Below are 22,839 nucleotides of genomic sequence, written 5' to 3' on the forward strand. Positions count from 1 at the left end.
GCATAGCATGATTTATTGCTGGGGAAGGATAGATTGGAAGAAAATGCATGTACAGTGTCTTTACAACAACACAGCATGCACACAGATAGGCAGTTGGCTGGCATTCATTACACAGAGCCGCACTGACTGCTGGGAGTTGTAGTCTGGGCTGCAAGCAAGGAAAAAGAATATTTAGGAAACAACAGGGGCCACAGGAGCTGGCAAAATCACAAGGATAACTACAGGGGACACAGATCAGGTATTGTGGTGGCTTTGGGGCATTTTCATTTTTTTAAACTTCCCCAGAGCACCCCTTTAAGAGCAAGATGCAGACATATACTGTAGTAGAAGTGGGTGCCATTAATTTCAATGGTCCGAAACTGAGTCATCTAGTGACCCTGTTCGGAACGTATACGCTAATTTATTGGGACCTAATAGTGCAGCGGATTGTGAAATTGAGTGCAGTTAAAATTGTGCGTAGCAGCGGAAAGCATCCTGAACATCACTAGGTAAATGCTGCAATGGTATACATCGGCATCCCATTCTTAAAGGGGTACTTCACTGGCCAACGTTCGGAAGTAAATATTACGAATGCTGTTTTCAAGCTGCGGTGGTCGGCCACGCCCATTGGCACATCATGACCACGCCCCCTCAATGCAAGTCTATGGGATGGGAGTGACGGCCATCACACCCCCCTCCCATAGACTTTCATTGAGGGGGCGTGGCCATGACATCACGAGGGCATGGCCGACCCCCACAGCGCAAAAACAGCGTTCGGAACATTTACTTCCGAATGCTGCCCAGTGAAGTACCCCTTTAAGGGCAGAAAACAGTAGGAATATGTTTCCATTAGAAACTCTCTCAGTAGTGCAGCTTCAGGATTTATTCCTGTAAGGGTATGTTCACACTGCGGAATTCCACGAGTGAAATTCCGCACGGTGAACGTTAGCATCTGTGTGAATGGGTCTTCCGCGAGAACCGTTAACACTGCGGAATTTGTTCCGCGCAAAGAAAGAACATGTTCATTCTTTGCACGGAAGTCCGCGAGCACTGCATAGCCGTCAATGGTGACGACGCATTGCCACGCAGTCCTACTACCGCCGCTGGCTGCCAGACTGAATCTCTGCTCGCTGAATTCCGCGAGCGGAGATTCAGCTACAAATCCGTAGTTTAAACATATCCTAACAGGGATGTAAAATGTTAAGGGCAATGACGAAAAAGACAGATAGCACTCACCATCCAAGCGATGTATTTATTTCTTGGTGTCAGGCATAACGGGCTGGTGTGGGGGTGGAGGCGGGAGAGGTGGGACCGGGACAGACTGTTTCACACCGCTGGGGGCGCTTCTTCCAGCCGGTATACGGTTTTTCTTTTTGGTCATTGCCTGCATTTGCTTTTGGATTTATGCACCACCGTACCCATTGCTATAGAACAGGAATATCAGTACCATCCACACCTGCTGCCATTCAGCTTAGTCTAGCAGTGCCGGACTTGCCCTTTTCCTTCTCCTCGTTTATTGTAAAATGTTAAGGGCCCTTCAAAAATGTATTCTGGTAACTGTGAACTTCTGTTGTCTTAAAAATCATAGTAAAAAGTTTGGAATATTATGTTATTATTTTTTTCTTTTGCAGGACGTCCAGAGAGCCAGATTTGAAGATAAGTATCAGGTATTCCTAGACATCTCTGAACATTTCCGACCCGTCTTCCGCTATTTCTGTATGGAGAAGTTTTTAGATCCTGCTATTTGGTTTGAGAAGCGCTTGGCTTATACACGCAGCGTAGCTACATCATCCATAGGTAAGTGTTCCTAACACATGTGATATCATGCGGTGCTCCTGTGGAGTCCTGCGTATAACGCTAATGGGTGGATGTCATTTTGTGTTATGTTTTCAGTTGGCTACATTGTTGGACTTGGGGACAGACATGTGCAGAACATTCTCATAGATGAACAGACAGCCGAACTTGTTCACATTGATTTGGGTTAGTAAGCAACCATAGTCTTTGGATATTGTTCTAATTTATAGAAGTGTTCTTACTGTATAAAAGTATTCTTTGAAAGGATTGTATCCTAAAGACACCCCCTGTTAATGTGCCCTGGTGTCCCCCACCACCCTTTACAAGAAAGGACACAGGATGTCTATGCATTACAAAGAGGTCTATGCATTCCAATGGATGCTATGTATTGCTACATTTACCCTGCAATGGGCAGACTCAACCTCTGGGGATTAGAGAAGCTGTCTTGTTGAGAAAAAAGGGACTTCCAATAAACAGAAATCTCTTCTATTGGTCAAAAAACTGGTTGGAAATTTGTAAAAGTTTTACGTTCAGTTATTACTCAATAGCTGCGGTTGGTGAAAAATGTCCTGTTGAAAAATGAGAAATAATTATTTTGCTTTTTTGTTTATGTTTTTATAACATAAATTATTTTTCCCAATAAATGTAAAGAGCTTGTCCCCCTGATGATGCCTTGGAGTTGGGGATAGGCGCGGGGATTCCAAAGCTGCAGTGATGTAACCCTTTTGGGATTTGTATTCTTTGTATACACAAAAGTCTGTAGTATATACATATTTTATATCATTATTATCATATTTTGTTATCTATCTATCATTAAACAGGGCAGTTTATCATCAGTAAGCAATTGCTATCATTGTGTTAGAAGTCAGGCACAGGTTTGTGCACTTTATGAGGGATTTTTATAACTATCTTTGTAAAGATGGGACACTCGCATTACTTACTGTCTTGTAGGTGTTGCATTTGAGCAAGGAAAAATTCTTCCAACTCCTGAGACGGTTCCTTTCCGTTTAACGCGGGACATTGTGGATGGCATGGGCATTACTGGAGTAGAAGGAGTCTTCCGAAGGTATCGCATACAAATATGATGTAGAATAACTACGTGTTCTTCTTTTTAATACTCGTTTATTTGAATACATCTGGTGTAACCTCTGGTATCCCTTCAGGTGTTTTGTATACTATGATAAATATCATTTATTTATTTATTTTTAAGCAAAATGAGGCTTACTCAAAAATTAGCTTTTCATTTATTCCGTTGTAGATGCTGTGAGAAAACTATGGAAGTTATGAGAAGCTCTCAGGATGCTCTGCTGACCATTGTTGAGGTATGTTTTTGGTCTCCCCTAGCTGACGGGGAGTCCTCTTGTTGATGCTGTGTGAGAATTTTGCATTATAGAGCTTTCAATTGCCTTCCATATTAAAAGGGTACTCTGCCCCTAGACATCTTATCCCCTGTCCAAAGGATGGGGCATAAGATGTCTGATAGCAGGGGTCCCGCCACTGGGGACCCTCGCAATCTCCCTGCTGCACCTGGCATTCGTTTAGAGCGTCTGGTGATGGTAGTCACGCCCCCTCCCATAGACTTGCATTGAGTGGGGCGTGGTCGTGATGTCATGAGCCTCCACCCTGGACCGTCAGTCATCCAGCACAAAGTGAAGTTCGCTCCATGCCCCGGATGTCTGGGGTGCCGCAGCTAAGATCACGGGGGTCCCCAACGGCAAGACCCCCGAGATCAGACATTTTATCCCCTATCCTAAGGATAAGATCTCTAGGGGATGAGTACCCCTTTAAAGGAGTAGTCCAGTGCTGAAAAACGTATCCCCTATCATAAGGATAGGGGATAAGTTTCAGATCGCAGGGGTCCGACCCCTGGGGCTCCCCCGCGATCTCCTGTACGGGGCCCTGGCAGCCCGCGGGAAGGGGGCGTGTTAACCACCGCACCAAGCGGCGGCTGACACGCCTCCTCAATAAAACTCTATGGTAGAGCCGGAGCGCTGCCTTCGTCAATCTCCGGCTCTGCCATAGCGATGTATTGAGGGGGGGGGGGGGTGTCAGCCGCCGCCGCTTCGTGCAGTGGTCATCACACCCCCTTCCCGCAGGGGGGGCCCAGGGGTCGGACCCTTATGATAGGGATAAGTTTTTCAGGACTGGACTACCCCTTTAAGTACCATTATACCATTGTACTACTTTTCTAAATATTAGCCAATATTTGATGCATTTGTAATCTGTGTCAGGTCCTGCTCTATGACCCCTTGTTTGATTGGACAATGAATCCTCTGAAAGCCCTCTATCTGCAGCAAGATGAAGCAGAGCTGAATGCAACATTACCGGACGACCCAGAGTGCAACAGGAACAGCTGGTATTGTATCATAACTAAAGACACGACTTAGAGTCCATCAACTTGTACGGTTTGCATTCAAGCATCTAGATGCGATTGCATATATATCACCAAAATGTCCTCATTTGTTTCAAGACTTTGCACGGCATGGATACACATGTAAATAGAATTTAAAAGTTAACCCATGTATTGCTATCTATCTGTCCCTTTGCTTTTGGAACAAAGTTTTTGCATATTCTAGTGATATGCCACAGCATTTATATAAAAAGAATACACTTTTTTTTATTCGTTTTATTGAAAAGGTAACAACCATCGGCCATGCAGTTACACACAGAATCAAAGAATACGAACTCAAATAAAGTATGACAATGGCTGCATTACAATATGGAGTATAGGTATACAGACCGGGTTACTTGTCACAGAAATAGAACTGCATCAGGCGAAACACAGTGAAAAAAAAAAAAAGTTAAAGGAAACATAAACAGAGAATGCCGTATGAGCCAGTAGACATTAGCTGACTCCAATAAGGGATAATATCTCCAGCATTGTACCGCACCACATAGAGAATGAACATATAGGAACCATAAAGGACCGGACAGGCTCTGACATAGGCCTAGAATTCGTAAGGAAAATAAATGGGAAAGGGAAGGGAAGACCAGGAAACCCGACTCAGCAGCCGCTCTACGGGCTCCGGTGATTAGTCATGAGAACATTGAGTCAGGGGAGAAGAGCACCATGCACCCCACACCAGAAGGAACTTAGCAGGGCATTTTCTGTTCTTGTAAACTAAATGAGAGAAGGGTATGATAGCATTGATCAAAGCGTCATAGTAGGGGGTTTCGGGTCCATCCAGCAGACGGCTACAGCCTTCCCAGCCAAGAACGATTCTCTTAAAAAGGACACCAAATATGCAGACCAAAGGGTTAAGCTGGGGAGGGGGTTGCACAAGAGCTGCCAAAAGTCTAAAGGACCGCCGTCCAAAATTCAACTAGATAAGGACTTGCCCAGAAGAGGTGCCAAAAATCAGCTGGAGCCGCACCACATCGGTGGCAGGCATCTGAAGCAGATCTACCCATTTTGTGCAACCTGATGGGAGTAATATATCTATTATGGATAATATTCAATTGAATTGTTGGCAGCCGGGGACACCAGCATATGAGAAGATAAAATCTCCTCCCAATCATCATCCGTAAGGGTAGGGATATACAACTGCCAATACCTGACTACAGGCAAAGGCACACGCAAGTTCTTAGCATGGATAAGATGAGTATAGAGGATGGACACAAGACCCTGAGATTTAAGAACACCCCTTTAATTTTTACAGATCCTCCATATACAAAAACACAATCTGTTTCTAGGTCCGTCCAACCTCTTCATCTGGTGCTCTATAAAGTGTTTGAAATCACTAAACATTATCCCCTTAAGGACCCGGGGCGTACAGGTACGCCCTGAGGTCCTGGAACTTAAGCACCGAGGGCGTACCTGTACGCCTGTGGTAATTCCGGTCCCCGCCGGGTGGGGACCGGACCGGGATGCCTGCTGAAATCATCAGGCACCTCGTGCATACCCCTGGGGGGGTCCTGAGACACCACCATGTTGGCAATTGCTGCAAATCGCCAATCAATTCAGATCGGCGATTTGTGGCGATTCCGGGTCAATCGGGTCCCTGGTGACTCGGAAACAAAGGGTGATAGTGCCATCCGAGATGGCACCTATCACCCTTTAGCAACAGGAGTGAGGTGGCACTGGTGCCATCTCACGATCGTGGTGCCATTCATCGTCTGTTACCGGTGGTGGGATCGGGGCCCCAGGAGTGATGACAGCGACGGCATCAGGCAAGATCCTGCAGCAGGAGTAGTTTGTTACCTAACTCAGTGTTTCGCAACCAGTGTGTCTCCAGCTGTTGCAAACTACAACTTTCAGCATGCACTGAAAGACCGTACATGCTTGGAGTTGTAGTTTTGCAACAGCTGGAGGCACACTGCTTGCAAAACACTGACTTAAGTAACAAACTGACTTAAGTAACAAACAGTGTTTTGCAACCAGTGTGCCTCCAGCTGTTGCATAACTACAACCCCCAGCATGCACGGGCAACCAAAGGGCATGCTGGGAGTTGTAGTTTTGCAACAGCTGGAGGTTTGCCCCCCCATGTGAATGTACAGGGTACATTCACACGGGCGGGGGTTTACAGCGAGTTTCTTGCTGCAAGTTTGAGATGCAGCAATTTTCCGCTGCAGCTCAAACTCCCAGCGGGAAACCGCTTTCAACTCCCGCCATGTGAATGTACCCTAAAAACACTACACTACACCTACACAAAATAAAGGGTAAAACACTACAAATACATATACCCCTACACCCTACACAGTTAACACCCCCCCCCCCCCCCCCCAATAAAAAAACGTCTGGTACAGCACTGTTTACAATACGGAGCCTCCAGCTGTTGCAAAACAACAACTCCCAGTATTGCCAGACAGCCATTGACTGTCCAGACATGCTGGGAGTTTTGCAACAGGTGGAGGCACCCTGTTTGTGAAACACTGCCGTAGGGTCATTTTGGTATTAAAGGCAAGTGTCATTCTTGCATCCGGGTCCGTCCCTATGCAAATCCCTAATTTCAAATGCGCATAACGCTCTCTCACTTCGGAGCCCTGTCGTATTTCAAGGCAACAGTTTACCCCTTATGAAAAGGTAAAGTTGGGGTCTTCTCCAGCATGCTATTGTACAAAAGAAAACATTTTACACTAACATGCTGGTATTGCCCCATACTTTTCATTTTCACAAGAGGTAAAAGGGAAAAAAAGACCCCCAAAATTTGTACCACAAATACCCCAAAATACCCCATATGTGGACGTAGAATGCTCAGCGGAAGCACAACAAGGCTCAGGTGTGAGAGCGCACCATGTACATTTGAGGTGAGCCATTTTGGAAACTACACCCCTCACGGAACATAACAAGGGGTATAGTTAGCCTTAACAACCCACAGTTGTTTGATGAGTTTTCGTTAAAGTTGGACGTGAAAATCAAAATTTTTTATTTTTCACTAAAATGCTGGTGTTATCCCAAATGTTTCCTTTTTTTTTTTTTACAAGGTGTAATAGATAAAAAGCCCCCCATAATTTGTAACACCATTTCTTCTGAGTATAGAAATACCCCATATGTGGATGTAAAGTGCTCTGCGGTCGCACTACAGGGCTCAGAAGAGAGGGAGCGCCATTGGGCTTTTGGAGAGAGAATTTGGCTGGAATTGAAGGCCATGTGAGTTCACAAAGCCCCCATGGTGCCAGAACAGTGGACCCCATGTGACCCCATTTTGGAAACCACACCCCTCACGTAATGTAATAAGGGGTACAGTGAGCATTTACACCCCACAGGTGTCTGACAGATTTTTTTGAACAGTGGTCCGTGAAAATAAAAAAATTTATTTTTCATTTGCACAGCTCACTGTTCCAAAAGTCTGTCAAACGCCGGCTTTGTAAACGCACATGGCCCCCGACTTCCATTCCAAACAAATTCTCTCTCCAAAAACCTAATGGCGCTCCTTGTCTTCTAAGCATTGTAGTTCACCCGCAGAGCACTTTACGTTCACACATGAGGTATTTCCATACTCAGAAGAAATGGTATTAAAAATTTTGGGGGGCATTTTCTCCTATTACCTCTTGTAAAAATTGTAAATTTGGGGAAAAAACTCAATTTTAGTGAACAAAAAAATGTCATTTACACATCCGACCTGTGGGGTGTTATGGCTCACTGTACCCTTTGTTACGTGCCTTGAAGGGTGTAGTCTCCAAAATAGAATGCCATGTTTTTTTTCTTCTCGCTGTTCTGGCACCATAGGGGCTTTCTAAATGCAACATGCCCCCCAAAAAACATTTCAGCAAAATTTGCTTTCCAAAAGCCAAATGTGACTCCTCCTTTTCTGAGCATTGTAGTTCGCCTGCAGAGCACTTTACGTCCTAACATGGGGTATTTCCATACTTAGAAGAGATGGGGTTACAAATTTTGGGGGACATTTTCTCCTATTACCTCTTGCAAAAATTGTAAATTTGGGGAAAAAAACGACATTTTAGAGAGAAAAAAAAAAAAAAGATTTCATTCACAAATCTGACTTTACCGAAAAGTCATCAAACACCTGTGGGGTGTTAAGTCTCACTGTGCCCCTTCCTACATGCCTTAAGGGGTGTAGTATCCAAAATAGTATGCCATTTAGTTTTTTTTACTGTTGTGGCACCATAGGGGCTTCCTAAATGCGACATGCCCCCCAAAATCCATTTCAGCAAAATTCACTCTCCAAAATCCCATTGTTGCTCCTTCCCTTCTGAGCCCTCTACTGCACCCACAGAGCCCTTTACATTCACATAAGGTATTTCCTTACTCAAGAGAAATTGGGTTACACATTTTGGGTGGCTTTTGCCCCTTGGAAAAATTCAAGAACTGGGTCTACAAGAACATGCGAGTGTAAAAAATGGAGATTTAGAATTTTCTCCTTCACTTTGCTGCTATTTTTGTGAAACACCTAAAGGGTTAACAAACTTTCTGAATGTCATTTTGCATACTTTGAGGGGTGCAGTTTTTATAATTTGCATACTTTGAGGGGTGCAGTATTTATGGGGTATTTCTAATATGAAGGCCCCTCAAATTAACTTCAAAACTGAACTGGTCCCTGAAAAATTCAGATTTTGAAAATGTTGTGAAAAATTGGAAAATTGCTGCTATACTTTGAAGCCCTCTGATGTCTTCAAAAAGTGAAAACATGTCAACTTTATGATGCCAACATAAAGTAGACATTTTGTATTTGTGAATCAATATATAATTTATTTGGAATATTCATTTTCCTTATAAGCAGAGAGCTTCAAAGTAAAAAAAAAAATGCAACATTTTCAAGTTTTTCATAAAATTTTAGAATTTTTCACCAAGAAATTATGCAAGTATCAAGAAAAATTTACCACTAACATAAAGTGGAATATGTCACGAAAAAAAGTCTCGGAATCAGAATGAAAGGTAAAAACATCCCAGAGTTATTAACCTCTTAAGGACTTAGGGCATACCTGTACGCCCTGAGCCCGGTCCCGGTGTGAAAAACGGGGTCACCCTGCATCACGCCGGGGTGACCCCGCATCACACTGGGTCGGTCCCGGCTGCCAACGATAGCCGGGACCCTGGGCTAACAGCGAACCGAACGTTGTGCCTCGCGCTTTTAACCCTTCAGACGCGGCGATCAAAGTTGACCGCTGCGTCTGAAAACGAAAGTAAACACTTCCCGGCAGCTCAGTCAGGCTGATCGGGACATTGCGATAAAATCGCGATGTTCCGATCAGCTGGGATGCAGGCGGAGGTCTCCATACCTCTCTCCGCGGCGTCCGATCGTCGATTGATTGCTCCAAACCTGAGCTACAGGCTTGAGCAATCAAGCCCCTATCTGACTGATCCGTGCAAAGCTATGGCTATGCAGGGATCAGCATAGGAGATCAGTGTGTGCAGTGTTATAGGTCCCTATGGGAGCTATAGCACTGCAAAAAAAAAAGTGGAAAGAAAAGTTAACAAAGGTCATTTAACCCCTTCCCTAATAAAAGTTTGAATCACCCCCCTTTTCCCATAAAAAAAAACCTGTGTAAATAAAAATAAAAATTAATATATGTGGTATCGCCGCGTGCGAAAATATCCTAACTATAAAATTATATCATTAATTAAACCGCACGGTCAATGGCATACGCGCAAAAAAATTCCAAAGTCCAAAATAGCGTATTTTTGGTTGCTTTTTATGTCATAAAAAAATTCGTAAAAAGCGATCAAAAAGTCCGATCAACACAAAAATGGTACCTATAAAAACTTCAGATTACGGCGCAAAAAATGAGTCCTAATACCGTCCCGTATGCGAAAAAATAAAAAAGTTATAGGGGTCAGAAGATGACAATTTTAAACGTATACATTTTCCTGCATGTAGTTATGATTTTTTTCAGAAGTGCGACAAAATCAAACCTATATAAGTAGGGTATCATTTTAACCGTATGGATCTACAGAATAAAGATAAGGTGTCATTTAAAAAAAAAAATGCACTGCATAGAAACGGAAGCCCCCAAAAGTTACAAAATGAACTTTTTTCTTCAATTTTGTCGCACAATGATTTTTTTTTCTGTTTCGCTGTGGATTTTTTGGTAAAATGACTAATGTCACTGCAAAGTAGAATTGGTGGCGCAAAACATAAGAACTGGGTCTACAAGAACATGCGAGTGTAAAAAATGGAGATTTAGAATTTTCTCCTTCACTTTGCTGCTATTTTTGTGAAACACCTAAAGGGTTAACAAACTTTCTGAATGTCATTTTGCATACTTTGAGGGGTGCAGTTTTTATAATTTGCATACTTTGAGGGGTGCAGTATTTATGGGGTATTTCTAATATGAAGGCCCCTCAAATTAACTTCAAAACTGAACTGGTCCCTGAAAAATTCAGATTTTGAAAATGTTGTGAAAAATTGGAAAATTGCTGCTATACTTTGAAGCCCTCTGATGTCTTCAAAAAGTGAAAACATGTCAACTTTATGATGCCAACATAAAGTAGACATTTTGTATTTGTGAATCAATATATAATTTATTTGGAATATTCATTTTCCTTATAAGCAGAGAGCTTCAAAGTAAAAAAAAAAATGCAACATTTTCAAGTTTTTCATAAAATTTTAGAATTTTTCACCAAGAAATTATGCAAGTATCAAGAAAAATTTACCACTAACATAAAGTGGAATATGTCACGAAAAAAAGTCTCGGAATCAGAATGAAAGGTAAAAACATCCCAGAGTTATTAACCTCTTAAGGACTTAGGGCATACCTGTACGCCCTGAGCCCGGTCCCGGTGTGAAAAACGGGGTCACCCTGCATCACGCCGGGGTGACCCCGCATCACACTGGGTCGGTCCCGGCTGCCAACGATAGCCGGGACCCTGGGCTAACAGCGAACCGAACGTTGTGCCTCGCGCTTTTAACCCTTCAGACGCGGCGATCAAAGTTGACCGCTGCGTCTGAAAACGAAAGTAAACACTTCCCGGCAGCTCAGTCAGGCTGATCGGGACATTGCGATAAAATCGCGATGTTCCGATCAGCTGGGATGCAGGCGGAGGTCTCCATACCTCTCTCCGCGGCGTCCGATCGTCGATTGATTGCTCCAAACCTGAGCTACAGGCTTGAGCAATCAAGCCCCTATCTGACTGATCCGTGCAAAGCTATGGCTATGCAGGGATCAGCATAGGAGATCAGTGTGTGCAGTGTTATAGGTCCCTATGGGAGCTATAGCACTGCAAAAAAAAAAGTGGAAAGAAAAGTTAACAAAGGTCATTTAACCCCTTCCCTAATAAAAGTTTGAATCACCCCCCTTTTCCCATAAAAAAAAACCTGTGTAAATAAAAATAAAAATTAATATATGTGGTATCGCCGCGTGCGAAAATATCCTAACTATAAAATTATATCATTAATTAAACCGCACGGTCAATGGCATACGCGCAAAAAAATTCCAAAGTCCAAAATAGCGTATTTTTGGTTGCTTTTTATGTCATAAAAAAATTCGTAAAAAGCGATCAAAAAGTCCGATCAACACAAAAATGGTACCTATAAAAACTTCAGATTACGGCGCAAAAAATGAGTCCTAATACCGTCCCGTATGCGAAAAAATAAAAAAGTTATAGGGGTCAGAAGATGACAATTTTAAACGTATACATTTTCCTGCATGTAGTTATGATTTTTTTCAGAAGTGCGACAAAATCAAACCTATATAAGTAGGGTATCATTTTAACCGTATGGATCTACAGAATAAAGATAAGGTGTCATTTAAAAAAAAAAATGCACTGCATAGAAACGGAAGCCCCCAAAAGTTACAAAATGAACTTTTTTCTTCAATTTTGTCGCACAATGATTTTTTTTTCTGTTTCGCTGTGGATTTTTTGGTAAAATGACTAATGTCACTGCAAAGTAGAATTGGTGGCGCAAAACATAAGCCATCATATGGACTTTTAGGTGCAAAATTGAAAGCGTTATGAGTTTTAGAAGGTGATGAGGAAAAAATGAAAATGGAAAAACGCTGAGTCCTTAAGGGGTTAATATATAAAGTGACAGTGGTCAGATGTACAAAAAATGGCCGAGTCCTTAAGGTGAAAATGGGCTGGGTCCTTAAGTGGTTAAATGTAATATACTGTGTTTTTATATGTAAAATAGCTTTAATCTAAGTAAAAGTGAGCTGTCATGATACTTTGGGAAGGGAGCCCTTGTTTATAGGAACAGTTGATTCTGGCCTTACCCATGTTCTGTTATTGATATAAGAGTAGGACATTGCAGCACGCTGTACAGGACTTGTATACCGTAGCCTTCAATAAAGGCTCATTTGAATATGTATATATCTGTATAACCATTATTCTCTTTTTCTTCCCAAGTAACGACACTCAAAGCTTCAATAAAGTGGCGGAACGTGTTCTCCTGCGGCTCCAAGAGAAGCTGAAGGGAGTAGAAGAGGGGACTGTGCTCAATGCAGAGGGACAAGTCAATCTTCTCATCCAGCAGGCTATGGATCCCAAAAATCTCAGCAGGCTCTTCCCTGGATGGAAAGCCTGGGTGTAATGTTTAGAGCAGTTATGTCTGGGCGATATTCACTGACATTGTAAGAATGTAATATAAGCGTGCTTTAAGGTTTAAAGAGGTACTGCCATCTGGACATCTATGGCATATCCACAGGATAGTTCATAAATCTCTGATAGAGATGGGATCAGCATCTATCTCTGGGTTGAGGGTGTCCCAAATCCCTTCGGCCGGCTTTTTGCCACTGGAGGTTGTCAGGAAGCTAAAAACATCCAGTTCAATAGGGGCTACATAAACAGTATTGCATCGTAAGCTACGCTGTTTACAAACACGATGTTATGCTGTTTGCGCAACTCCCGTTAATCTCTGGGGTAGTTAGCAGAACATGTTGTTTTACATAGTTCACATGTTTTTGGCTTCCTGACCACCTCCACTGGATGCCAGCAGGCCGAAGGGGTTAATGGATCCCTCAATCTCAAATTAGAAATGTGGATATGCAGTAGATATCCAGATGGGAAATACCCCTTAGAATGTGTCTGAGATTAGAAAAAAAAACTGCGTCCCCCCCCCCCAGACAGGTTCACTGTAGTTCATTGCTTGTGACCTAACTGCAATACCACACACAACCTGTAGACACGAGTGCTGCTGTTTCTCTGTTTCTGGAAAAACTGAAGACCCTTCCTTAGATGTTATACAATGTACACTGCCAGTGGTCAGAAGTATACGTGTGCAATCACACAAAGGAAAAAGAAGCAGAGCACTCACCGGTCCGAGTGCAGGCAAAACGAGACTACTTAATCCGGAGACCGCATCGGTCTATGCAGGGAGGTGGCTGATGGATCCATGGGAGTTCAGGCCACAGACCGTATCATGCCCCTAGGCCAGTGTTTCTTAATTCCAGTCCTCAGGGCCCCCTAACAGGTCGTGTTTTCAGGATTTCCTAAGTCTTTCACAGGTGACATAATTATGGTCAGTGAATCCGTCATCACCACAATGATATCACCTGTGAAAGACTAAGGAAATCCTGAAAACACGACCTGTTAGGGGGCCCTGAGGGCTGGAATTGAGAAACACTGCCCTAGGCGCTTCATCAGGCCGCTCAGTGTGATATGGTCTGTGGCCTGACTTCTGACCTCCCTCCAGATCCATCTGCCGCTTCCTTGCATAGACCAATGCGATCTCCGGATTAAGAAGTCCCGTTTTGCCTGCACTCGGACCGGTGAGCGCTCCGCTTCTTTTTCCTTTTGTGTGATTGTATACTAGATATCCTGTCCTTCTGAGGGTGTAGCGTCGCCTACTGTAGCTATTATTGATACACCTGTGCCCGTGTCTCAGATATATGGATTGTTTGTGCAGTGGTGCCGACTGCCTTCTTGTCTTTGAGAGGGTACAGAAATACGTGAAACGTGTATACGAGAAACTGTATATGAGAAACGTGTATTCCCATCTACACTCCAGTATAAAATGTATCACCCACCTTGTGTAGACATTAGAAATTGTATTATATTAACTATTGTAGAGACAATGGCTGCAAGACAATGACCCAGATGTACTAAAACTGTCTAATTCTTGGACAGTGCGAATGCACCGGATCTATCAAAGTGTCAGGGTTTTTGATAAATTGCCAGGGTTTAATTTTTAGACCATATGTTCCCGACTCCCTTTATCTATAATGTAGGGTGTTACCTGTATATATGTATTTTTTTATAACTAAAAAGCATTTTCCCTGAAATAAACCAACTCTAAGTCCTTTGGGTTTTCCTCTTCTGTTAATAATTGCTCCTCATGTCTGTGTAGGAATCACTTTAGTCACAGGTCTTGCAGTGATTGTCACCCAGCCTAGACGCACCTCTACCTGAAATATGTGAGCAGTAGGTAGAACCGATCTCTAACTGCAGGGGGCAGAATTTTATTTAAAAGTTCATCCTGGTATTTCCCCATCTCTAGGTTTGGGGTACATTTCAGAAACGGAAACAGATGTAAGAACTTTACAAAAAAGCTTAAAAGAAGGTTTAGGCAATTTGTTCCTTTTATTTTAGGTGAAATGTCTTTGTCCATTTTTTACTGCTCCGATGCATCAATGAAAAAAAAAATAAAAAATGAAGCAGCTTTGCCAGTCTCCTACCATTTTATGTCTACAGCTCCAATACAGACCCATGGTTAGGGTGCGTTCACACGGCCGTCTGTCACCATTTTTATTTTATCCCCGTTTTGGTTCCGTTCTTGCAGGCTGTAAACGGATTAAAAACGGTTTTCAAAAAATCCCATTCATGTCAATCCGTTCCGTTTGCTCTCGTCTGCACTCATTTCTGTTTCTTTTTATGGCAGAAAAAACGGCACATGCAGTATTTTTTCTTCCGTCCAAAAATGTAAGAAAAAATGGATACAGTAAAGTTAACATTGAAGTCTATGGAAAAATAGATGAGCCTTTAATGTCATCCGTTTTTTGATCTGTTTTTACTTCTGACCATACTCGGAACAAAAAAAATAACAAATTTTATTAACTGAACAATAACGGATCCAAACACATAACATCGGTTTGCATCCGCTATTGTCAGTTTTTCTTCTTTTTTTTTTTTAAGTCAATTTTTTATTTTTGACGGGAGAAGAACGGGACGGGTCTAGACGGCCGTGTGAACGCAGCCTTACAGACAATAAACAATCCCACTGTAATCTGACACCATACATTTCGTTGCCTATGAGGAAATAGTGCACAGGTGGAAGGGAGTATAACTGCAGGATCAGACTACACAGAGCTTGTTCGTTGTCTGTTACCATGGAGACTGTATGGGAGCTGTAAACACAAATCAGTCTTTACAATTGGAACAGTAAGAGAAGAATGGTGGTAATGGCGGACAAAGCCTTTAATTCTGTATTATGTAAGTAGGAAACGTTATGTCCATGTATAAAAAGGAATGATTTGGTTAGATACATTTCAGCACTGTAGATTTGTTCAGAAATAAAAGTAATTATAACTAAAATAATGTCCTGTGGATATCTGAAATGATGTTTACAAGGGACTTCCACATTTCTCCGCTGTCACATTCAGGGTCTTAGACTCAGATCTGTGATGTTGTTCTGTCTCTTCTGTACTGGAGGTCAGTGAGAAGTTTGAGAATTCATAGAGATCATATGGAGAGCGGACTAGTGTGGTTCCTGCAAGTTAAGTGACAGTCATTAAATGTCCATGAGAAACATATCAATCATATTCTGGTAATACCTGTATCTTTAAATGGTCACTGCCCTTCCAAACAACTTACCTCCATTTCTAAATCATATAATTTACCAAAAATGGCTCCTTAACCCAGACAACTCTAAAGACTTGGCCACTAGGGTGTTGTCCTTCTCTGCCAACCGTCCACTGCCTGTTGTGAGGCTTGTGCTGTATCCAGTAACAGCTAGACCAGGATGGAACACAGGAGCTTAGCTACTAGTTTGTGCAGGAGAGAGCCTGGGCCTGTGTACCTGCAAACTAAGCCAGTCTGCCTACTCCAGATGGTCCACACTGTGCCTGAAAGGTAAATCAAGGCTTCCTTCTCATATCTCACCACCCATAATGCTCAAAGCATCTGTCCCTTGTGTAAATATCAGTCTACATGTGATTGCAGTGTAATCTTCCCTTCACCCCTTCCTTAACCCCTTAACGACCATGGACGTGTATACTCGTCCATGTGCCGTAAAGAGGTATGGCGTGGGCTCCCACCTCCAGCCAATGCCATACCGACTGGCCCCCAGCTGATTCTTGTAGCTGAGGGCCGGCGTTAATAGCCGTACATGTGGAGATCGCCGCGGCCTGCTATTAACCCTTTAGATCGCCGGTGTCAAAGCTAACAGCAGCGTCTAAAGGTACCTTTTAACTGCTCGCTGATGGTCCAGTGGGGTGGATCGCGGGGGGGGGGGGGGGGGATCGACTTATGAGTTAGCCGGAGAGTTCACCTCTGCTCCTGTGTCGGCTGCTGCACTGTGAATGATAAAGCCTGGAAGGAACAAGCTTTATCAATCAAGCGCAGAGCACACAGATCAATGTGGTTCTATGGAACCCCATTGATATGTATAAGGAATCAAATGATTCCTCCTAAAAGTCCCCTAAGGGGACAACAAGTGTAAAAAGAAAAAAAGTTTAAAAACACACATTAACCCCTTATTAAAAGTTCAAATCACCCCCTTTTCCCAAATTCCATATAAAAAATAAACATACGGTAATAAAAATAAACATATGTGGTATTGCTGCGTGCGTAAATGTCCGGACTATAAAAATATAAGGTTAATTAAACCGCACAGTCAATGGCGTACATGTAACAAAATTCCAAAGTCCAAAACTGCATATTTTTGTTCACTTGGAATACCTTAAAAAAATTATAAAAAGTGATCAAAAAGTACGATCAAAACAATCATGGTACCAATAAAAACTTCAGATCCTGGTGCAAATAATTAGGCCTGATACCACCCCATGAACTGAAAAATAAAAAAGTTATAGGGGTCAGAAGAGGACAATTTTAAACATACTCATTTTGGTGCATGTACGGTAGTTATAATTTTATTAAAGTAGTAAAATAAAGAAAACCTATATAAATTGGGTATCATTGTAACCATATGAACTAGAGATGAGCGAACTTACAGTAAATTCGATTCGTCATGAACTTCTCAGCTCAGCGGTTGCTGACTTTTCCTGCATAAATTAGTTCAGCTTTCCGGTGCTTCGGTGGGCTGGAAAAGGTGGATACAGTCCTAGGAGACTCTTTCCTAGGACTGTATCCATTTTTTCCAGCCCACCGGAGCACCTGAAGGCTGAACTAATTTATGGAGGAAAAGTCATCAACTGCCGAGCCGAGAAGTTTGTGACGAATCGAATTCACTGTAAGTTCGCTCATCTCTAATATGGACCTACAGAATAAATATATGGTGTCATTATGGAAAGTGCACTGTGTAGAATCAGAAGCTCCCAAAAGTTAAAAAAATGCGTTTTTTTCCCAATTTTGCCCCAAATATTTTTTTTCCAGGTTCGCCGTAAATTTTGTGGTGAATTGATTGTTGTCATTACAAAGTACAATTGGTGGCACAAAAAATAAGCCCTCATATGAGTCTGAAGGTGCTTGTTTGGCGAAAATCACTGCCAACAATATTCTGACATGGAAAACACACATACTAAAGTACATGTCTGTAAAAAAACAAAGTAAAAAAAAAACAGGTAAAATGAAACTGACAACAGGTAAAAATGATAAATACCCCCCCCCCCCCCCCCCCCCATAGTGTCTTGAAAACCCAGTGCATCAGATAGCCCTTCATATGTCATCTATAGTTTTGTACTGTGTAAATCATTCCCCAGCACAGTATCAGACTGTTCCATGAGCTTTCACCAGCACTATATCATGTCATAGCAAAGAGGAGTATGTAATTTGTTATGATTTGCAAGAGAAGTAAGGGAAAGGAAGTCTTGTTTGTGTACTGCTGGCAAACCACCCAGTCCCACCCCTTGTAAAAATGTAGAGAATAAGAGATAGCTGTGCACCATGGAGGGGACTCTCAAAAGGCTCAATAACAGCAGTGAGAACACTAAAATAACCTTGTCACCACTCAGAAGGGTTAATCTAACCAAACCATACTGACTTATAAAATACATTTAAAACATCATGTACACCGTAATGTATCCTCTATAAATGTCAGAGAGAAGGGAATTAATGTAGTAAATAGTGCTCAACACTTTAATTTACATCTTATTTATTTCTTATTCCTGCTTTACTGTATTCCCCTGTCTTTGGCAATTTAACCACCGTATGAATACAGACACATTAAAGGGGTACTCCGCAGCTCAGCGTTTGGAACAAACTGTTCTGAAAGCTGGAGCCGGCCGGGAGCTCGTGACGTCATAGCCCCACCCCTCAATGCAAGTCTATGGGAGGGGGCGTGATGGATGTCACGCCCCCTTCCATAGACTTGCATTGAGAGGGCAGGGCTATGATGTCACGAGCTCCCGGCGCCGGCTCCAGCATTCGGAACAATTTGTTCCAAATGCTGAGTCGTGGAGTACCCCTTTAACTAATGCTCACCAAACCCTACCCTAACCCACATATCTGTTCTTCTGTTTAACCCCTTCAACTCATAACTACATGCCCCATGATGACTTCCTCAGTGTGGGAAGCTACATATTGTGTATTTCTAGCCACCTGCTTACACATGCAGGTCTAAGGCACAGGAGAGGGTTCAGACCTCAGCAGTGCGCAAATCATAAGCCGCATTTAAAAGGGTATTTCGGAGTCACTCCATTTGGTTCCACTGAATGGTACAGTATAGAATTGTTGAGTGGCACGCTAGGAGGCCTACGTTTACCCACCTAATGTCAGAAATGAGACTATTATCATAAGTCATGGTGCATTCTGAATGCTTACGACTCAGGAAAGATTTGACCACATTAAGAGATGTCGCAAGGGGCTAGTTGCCTCCCGAGAGAGAGGAGGATCGACAGTGATACTTCCTATACGCTGAACTGACCTACCTGTAAAAAATTGCACATAACGTGTAAACTGCTTTGTTGTAGATTCTTTTATTCTATTTTGCTTTTCTGTATTTTGTATTTTCTTACAAAATTGAATAAAATATGTTTGAAAGAAAAAAAAAAAAAAAGGGTATTTCGGGATGATAAAATTACAGGTAAGTCCCATGTCCAAAGATGTTTTATAGTGTATTATACTTCCCACCGTACTCATTCATCCAATAGGAAGCTGCGTACTGCTGTCTTTTTCTCCTCCCTGTCAATCCTGCTGCTCTGCAGCCTCTGCTCGCTCCCCCTCCCTTTAGGGCCAACACATCACACATTCAGCTCAGGAGGCTCAGCTTGTATAGGAAGGCTGCATCAATCCGAGTCTCCTGAGCTGATGTGTCAAATGTTGGAAATGAAGGAATAGGCTTGGTTTTTGAGCTGGTAACTTTTCCCTACATATCCAGAATGCATAGGACCATAATGTGATGTGAACAAGGCCCTAATAGACTGACACTTACTGCTACACAAGAGAAAGCAAGTAAAGGCAAAAAGTCCTACGGCTCAACAGTGAAAAGCTAGAAAAAAGGGAAAAATGATTCCCAAGAAGATGAATTATGTCCAAGAAGACGAGACTGACATTACTGATAGTTGTGTATTGTGATCTGACAAGTCTCCTGCAGATATTGGGGCGTCTACTACAACTGATGCTGATGGGAAGACTGACCTTCATGCAGTTGTCACTGATACAGTGGACAGTCATGTGAAGAACACTTTTGCGCACTGAAGTTCCGTATATTTTCAGCTTTCCCGTATTCTCCTGTATTTAGGGGTATGAGACGCACTAGCAGAGCGTTACTCGGTCTCTTTCTCAGGACTTCCAGTTGCCTAGCTACATAACTTGGACGTATGCGGTGTGCTCAGACGTCGGACAGATAAGCAATACTTTCTGCACAGTTATAAATGGAATAAAAATGGAGTCTATTCCCCAGAGAGGCCGAGTTAATCAAACTCCAGTTACAAATCTCATCCATTGTGGAAAACGGCTTCACTGCAGACTGAGCGCTCTGTATCAAAATATCCTGCAGGCAACGAAAACTGCAGATTTATCAGAGAACATCATCCCGGGGGAGACGGCGAGATCTCCGAGCAGAGAAGAATCTCCAAAATGAAAGTTATTTTAATGGAAGCTGCTGGAAATGCATTTCACAATGATCTACAGTGTCTTCAGCTTCATGTATGTCCCCTATCAGTCACTGTCCTAATATAAACATCAGGTGAATACAGTGTTTCCCCCCACCAGGGTGCCTCCAGATGTTGCAAAACTACAACTCCCAGCATGCCCGAACAGTCTATATACAGTCATGGCCATAAATGTTGGCACCCCTGAAATTTTTCTAGAAAATGAAGTATTTCTCACAGAAAAGGATTGCAGTAACACATGTTTTGCTATACACATGTTAATTGCTTTGTGAGTATTGGAACTAAACCAAAAAAGGAAGGAAAAAAAGCAAATTGGACATAATGTCACCAAACTCCAAAAATGGTCTGGACAAAATTATTGGCACCCTTTCAAAATTGTGGAAAAATACTCACCTGGGGCAAGTAACGTGTGTGTAATACAAAAATCACACCTGAAAGCAGATAAAAAGGAGAGAAGTTCACTTAGTCTTTGCATTGTGTGTCTGTGTGGGCCACACTAAGCATGGACAACAGAAAGAGGAGAAGAGAACTGTCTGAGGACTTGAGAACCAAAATTGTGGAAAAATATTAACAATCTCAAGGTTACAAGTCCATCCCCAGAGATCTAGATTTGCCTTTGTCCACAGTGCGCAACATTATCAAGAAGTTTGCAACCCATGGCACTGTAGCTAATCTCCCTGGGTGTGGACGGAAGAGAAAAGTTGATGAAAGGTGTCAATGCAGGATAATCCGGATGGTGGGTAAGCAGCCCCAAACAAGTTCCAAAGATACTCAAGCTGTCCTGCAGGCTCAGGGAGCATCAGTGTCAGCGCAAACTATCCGCTGACATTTAAATGAAATGTAACTCTATGGCAGGAGACCCAGGAGAACCCCACTGCTGACACAGAGACATAAAAAATCAAGTCTACATTTTGCCATAATGAACTTGAGTAAGCCAAAATCTATCTGGGAAAACATCTTGTGGACAGATGAGACCAAGATAGAGCTTTTTGATAAAGCCCATCATTCTACTGTTTACTGAAAACAGAATGAGGCCTACAAAGAAAAGAACACAGTACCTACAGGGAAATATGGTGGAGGTCAATGATGTTTTGGGGTTGTTTTGCTGCCTCTGGCACCGAGTGCCTTGAATGTGTACAAGGAATCATGAAATCTGAGGATTACCAACGGATTTTGGGTCGCACTGTGCAGCCCAGTGTCAGAAAGCTGTGTTTGTGTCCGAGATCTTGGGTCTTCCAGCAGGACAATGACCCCAAACATCCGTCAAAAAGCCCCCAGAAATGGATGGCAACAAAGCGCTGGAGAGTTCTGAAGTGGCAGCAATGAGTCCAGATCTAAATCCCATTGAACACCTGTGGAGAGATCTTAAAATTGCTGTTGGGAAAAGGCGCCTTCCAATAAGAGAGACCTGGAGCAGTTTACAAAGGAAGAGTGGTCCAACATTCCGGCTGAGAGGTGTAAGAAGCTTATTGATGGTTATAGGAAGCCACTGATTTCAGTTTTTTCCCCAAAGGATGTGCAACCAAATATTAAGTTAAGGGTGCCAATAATTTTGTCCAGACCATTTTTGGAGTTTGGTGTGAGATTACGTCCAATTAGCTTTTTTTTCCCCTCCCTTTTTTGGTTTAGTTCCAATACACACAAAGGGAATAAACCTGTGTATAGCAAAACATGTGTTACTGCAATCCTTTCCTGTGACAAATACTTCATTTTCTTGAAAAATTTCAGGGGTGCCAACATTTACGGCCTTGACTGAATATATCTTATATGTCTCATATCCATCTATCCCATATCTATCTATCTATCTATCTATCTATCTATCTATCTATCTATCTATCTAGTAGTAGAAGAAGAACAGCACAGCCAAATAGAAGAAAAAAAATTATCGTGAGGGGGTGCACGCAGCTCCTGGATCCTTGGTTAGGGGATCATCGTTCAAACAGAAGAAAAAATCTTGTCCACAGCACCAAAGTTCATGAAAAAATATGTGTTTTTATTCCATAAAAGGTGTCAATACAACAGCGACGTTTCAGTCAGCTCAACCTGACTGCTTGAGAAAGGTCAGGTTGAGCTGACTGAAACGTCGCTGTTGTATTGACACCTTTTATGGAATAAAAACACATATTTTTTCATGAACTTTGGTGCTGTGGACAAGATTTTTTCTTCTATCTATCTATCTATCTATCTATCCCATATCTATCTATCTATCCCATATGTATCTATCTATCTCATATCTATCTATCTTATATCTATCCCATATCTATCTATCTATCTCATATCTATCTATCCCATATCTATCTATCCCATATGTATCTATCTATCTCATATCTATCTATCTTATATCTATCCCATATCTATCTATCTATCTATCTATCTCATATCTATCTATCTCATATCTATCTATCTCATATCTATCTATCTAATATCTATCTATCCCATATGTATCTATCTATCTATCTCCTATCTATCTCATATCTATCTATCCCATATCTATCCCATATC

General features: G+C 42.3%; 2 protein-coding genes across 13 annotated transcripts in view; one reads left to right on the forward strand and one right to left on the reverse strand.

The window, feature by feature from the left end:
• ATM (ATM serine/threonine kinase) overlaps nucleotides 1–13,414 on the forward strand; it is a 203,042-nt gene extending 189,628 nt beyond the window's left edge. For all 10 annotated transcript variants that reach the window (XM_056561645.1, XM_056561649.1, XM_056561647.1 and 7 more), the window contains 6 exons: nucleotides 1,611–1,776; nucleotides 1,873–1,959; nucleotides 2,725–2,839; nucleotides 3,032–3,095; nucleotides 4,005–4,129; nucleotides 12,518–13,414. In XM_056561645.1, the coding sequence (XP_056417620.1) occupies nucleotides 1,611–1,776; nucleotides 1,873–1,959; nucleotides 2,725–2,839; nucleotides 3,032–3,095; nucleotides 4,005–4,129; nucleotides 12,518–12,701 (741 nt within the window). In that variant the 3' untranslated portion in view covers nucleotides 12,702–13,414. The remainder of the gene's footprint in view (nucleotides 1–1,610; nucleotides 1,777–1,872; nucleotides 1,960–2,724; nucleotides 2,840–3,031; nucleotides 3,096–4,004; nucleotides 4,130–12,517) is intronic.
• C2H11orf65 (chromosome 2 C11orf65 homolog) overlaps nucleotides 2,110–22,839 on the reverse strand; it is a 68,260-nt gene continuing 47,530 nt past the window's right edge. For 2 of the 3 annotated variants that reach the window (XM_056561661.1, XM_056561660.1), the window contains exon 9: nucleotides 13,718–15,815. In XM_056561661.1, the coding sequence (XP_056417636.1) occupies nucleotides 15,670–15,815 (146 nt within the window). In that variant the 3' untranslated portion in view covers nucleotides 13,718–15,669. Of the gene's footprint in view, nucleotides 2,343–13,717; nucleotides 15,816–22,839 lie in introns of those variants that run through there. The other variant, XM_056561662.1, reaches the window with a different exon arrangement.

The sequence above is a fragment of the Hyla sarda genome, chromosome 2 (genome assembly GCF_029499605.1).
Source record: "Hyla sarda isolate aHylSar1 chromosome 2, aHylSar1.hap1, whole genome shotgun sequence".
Classification (NCBI taxonomy): domain Eukaryota; kingdom Metazoa; phylum Chordata; class Amphibia; order Anura; family Hylidae; genus Hyla; species Hyla sarda.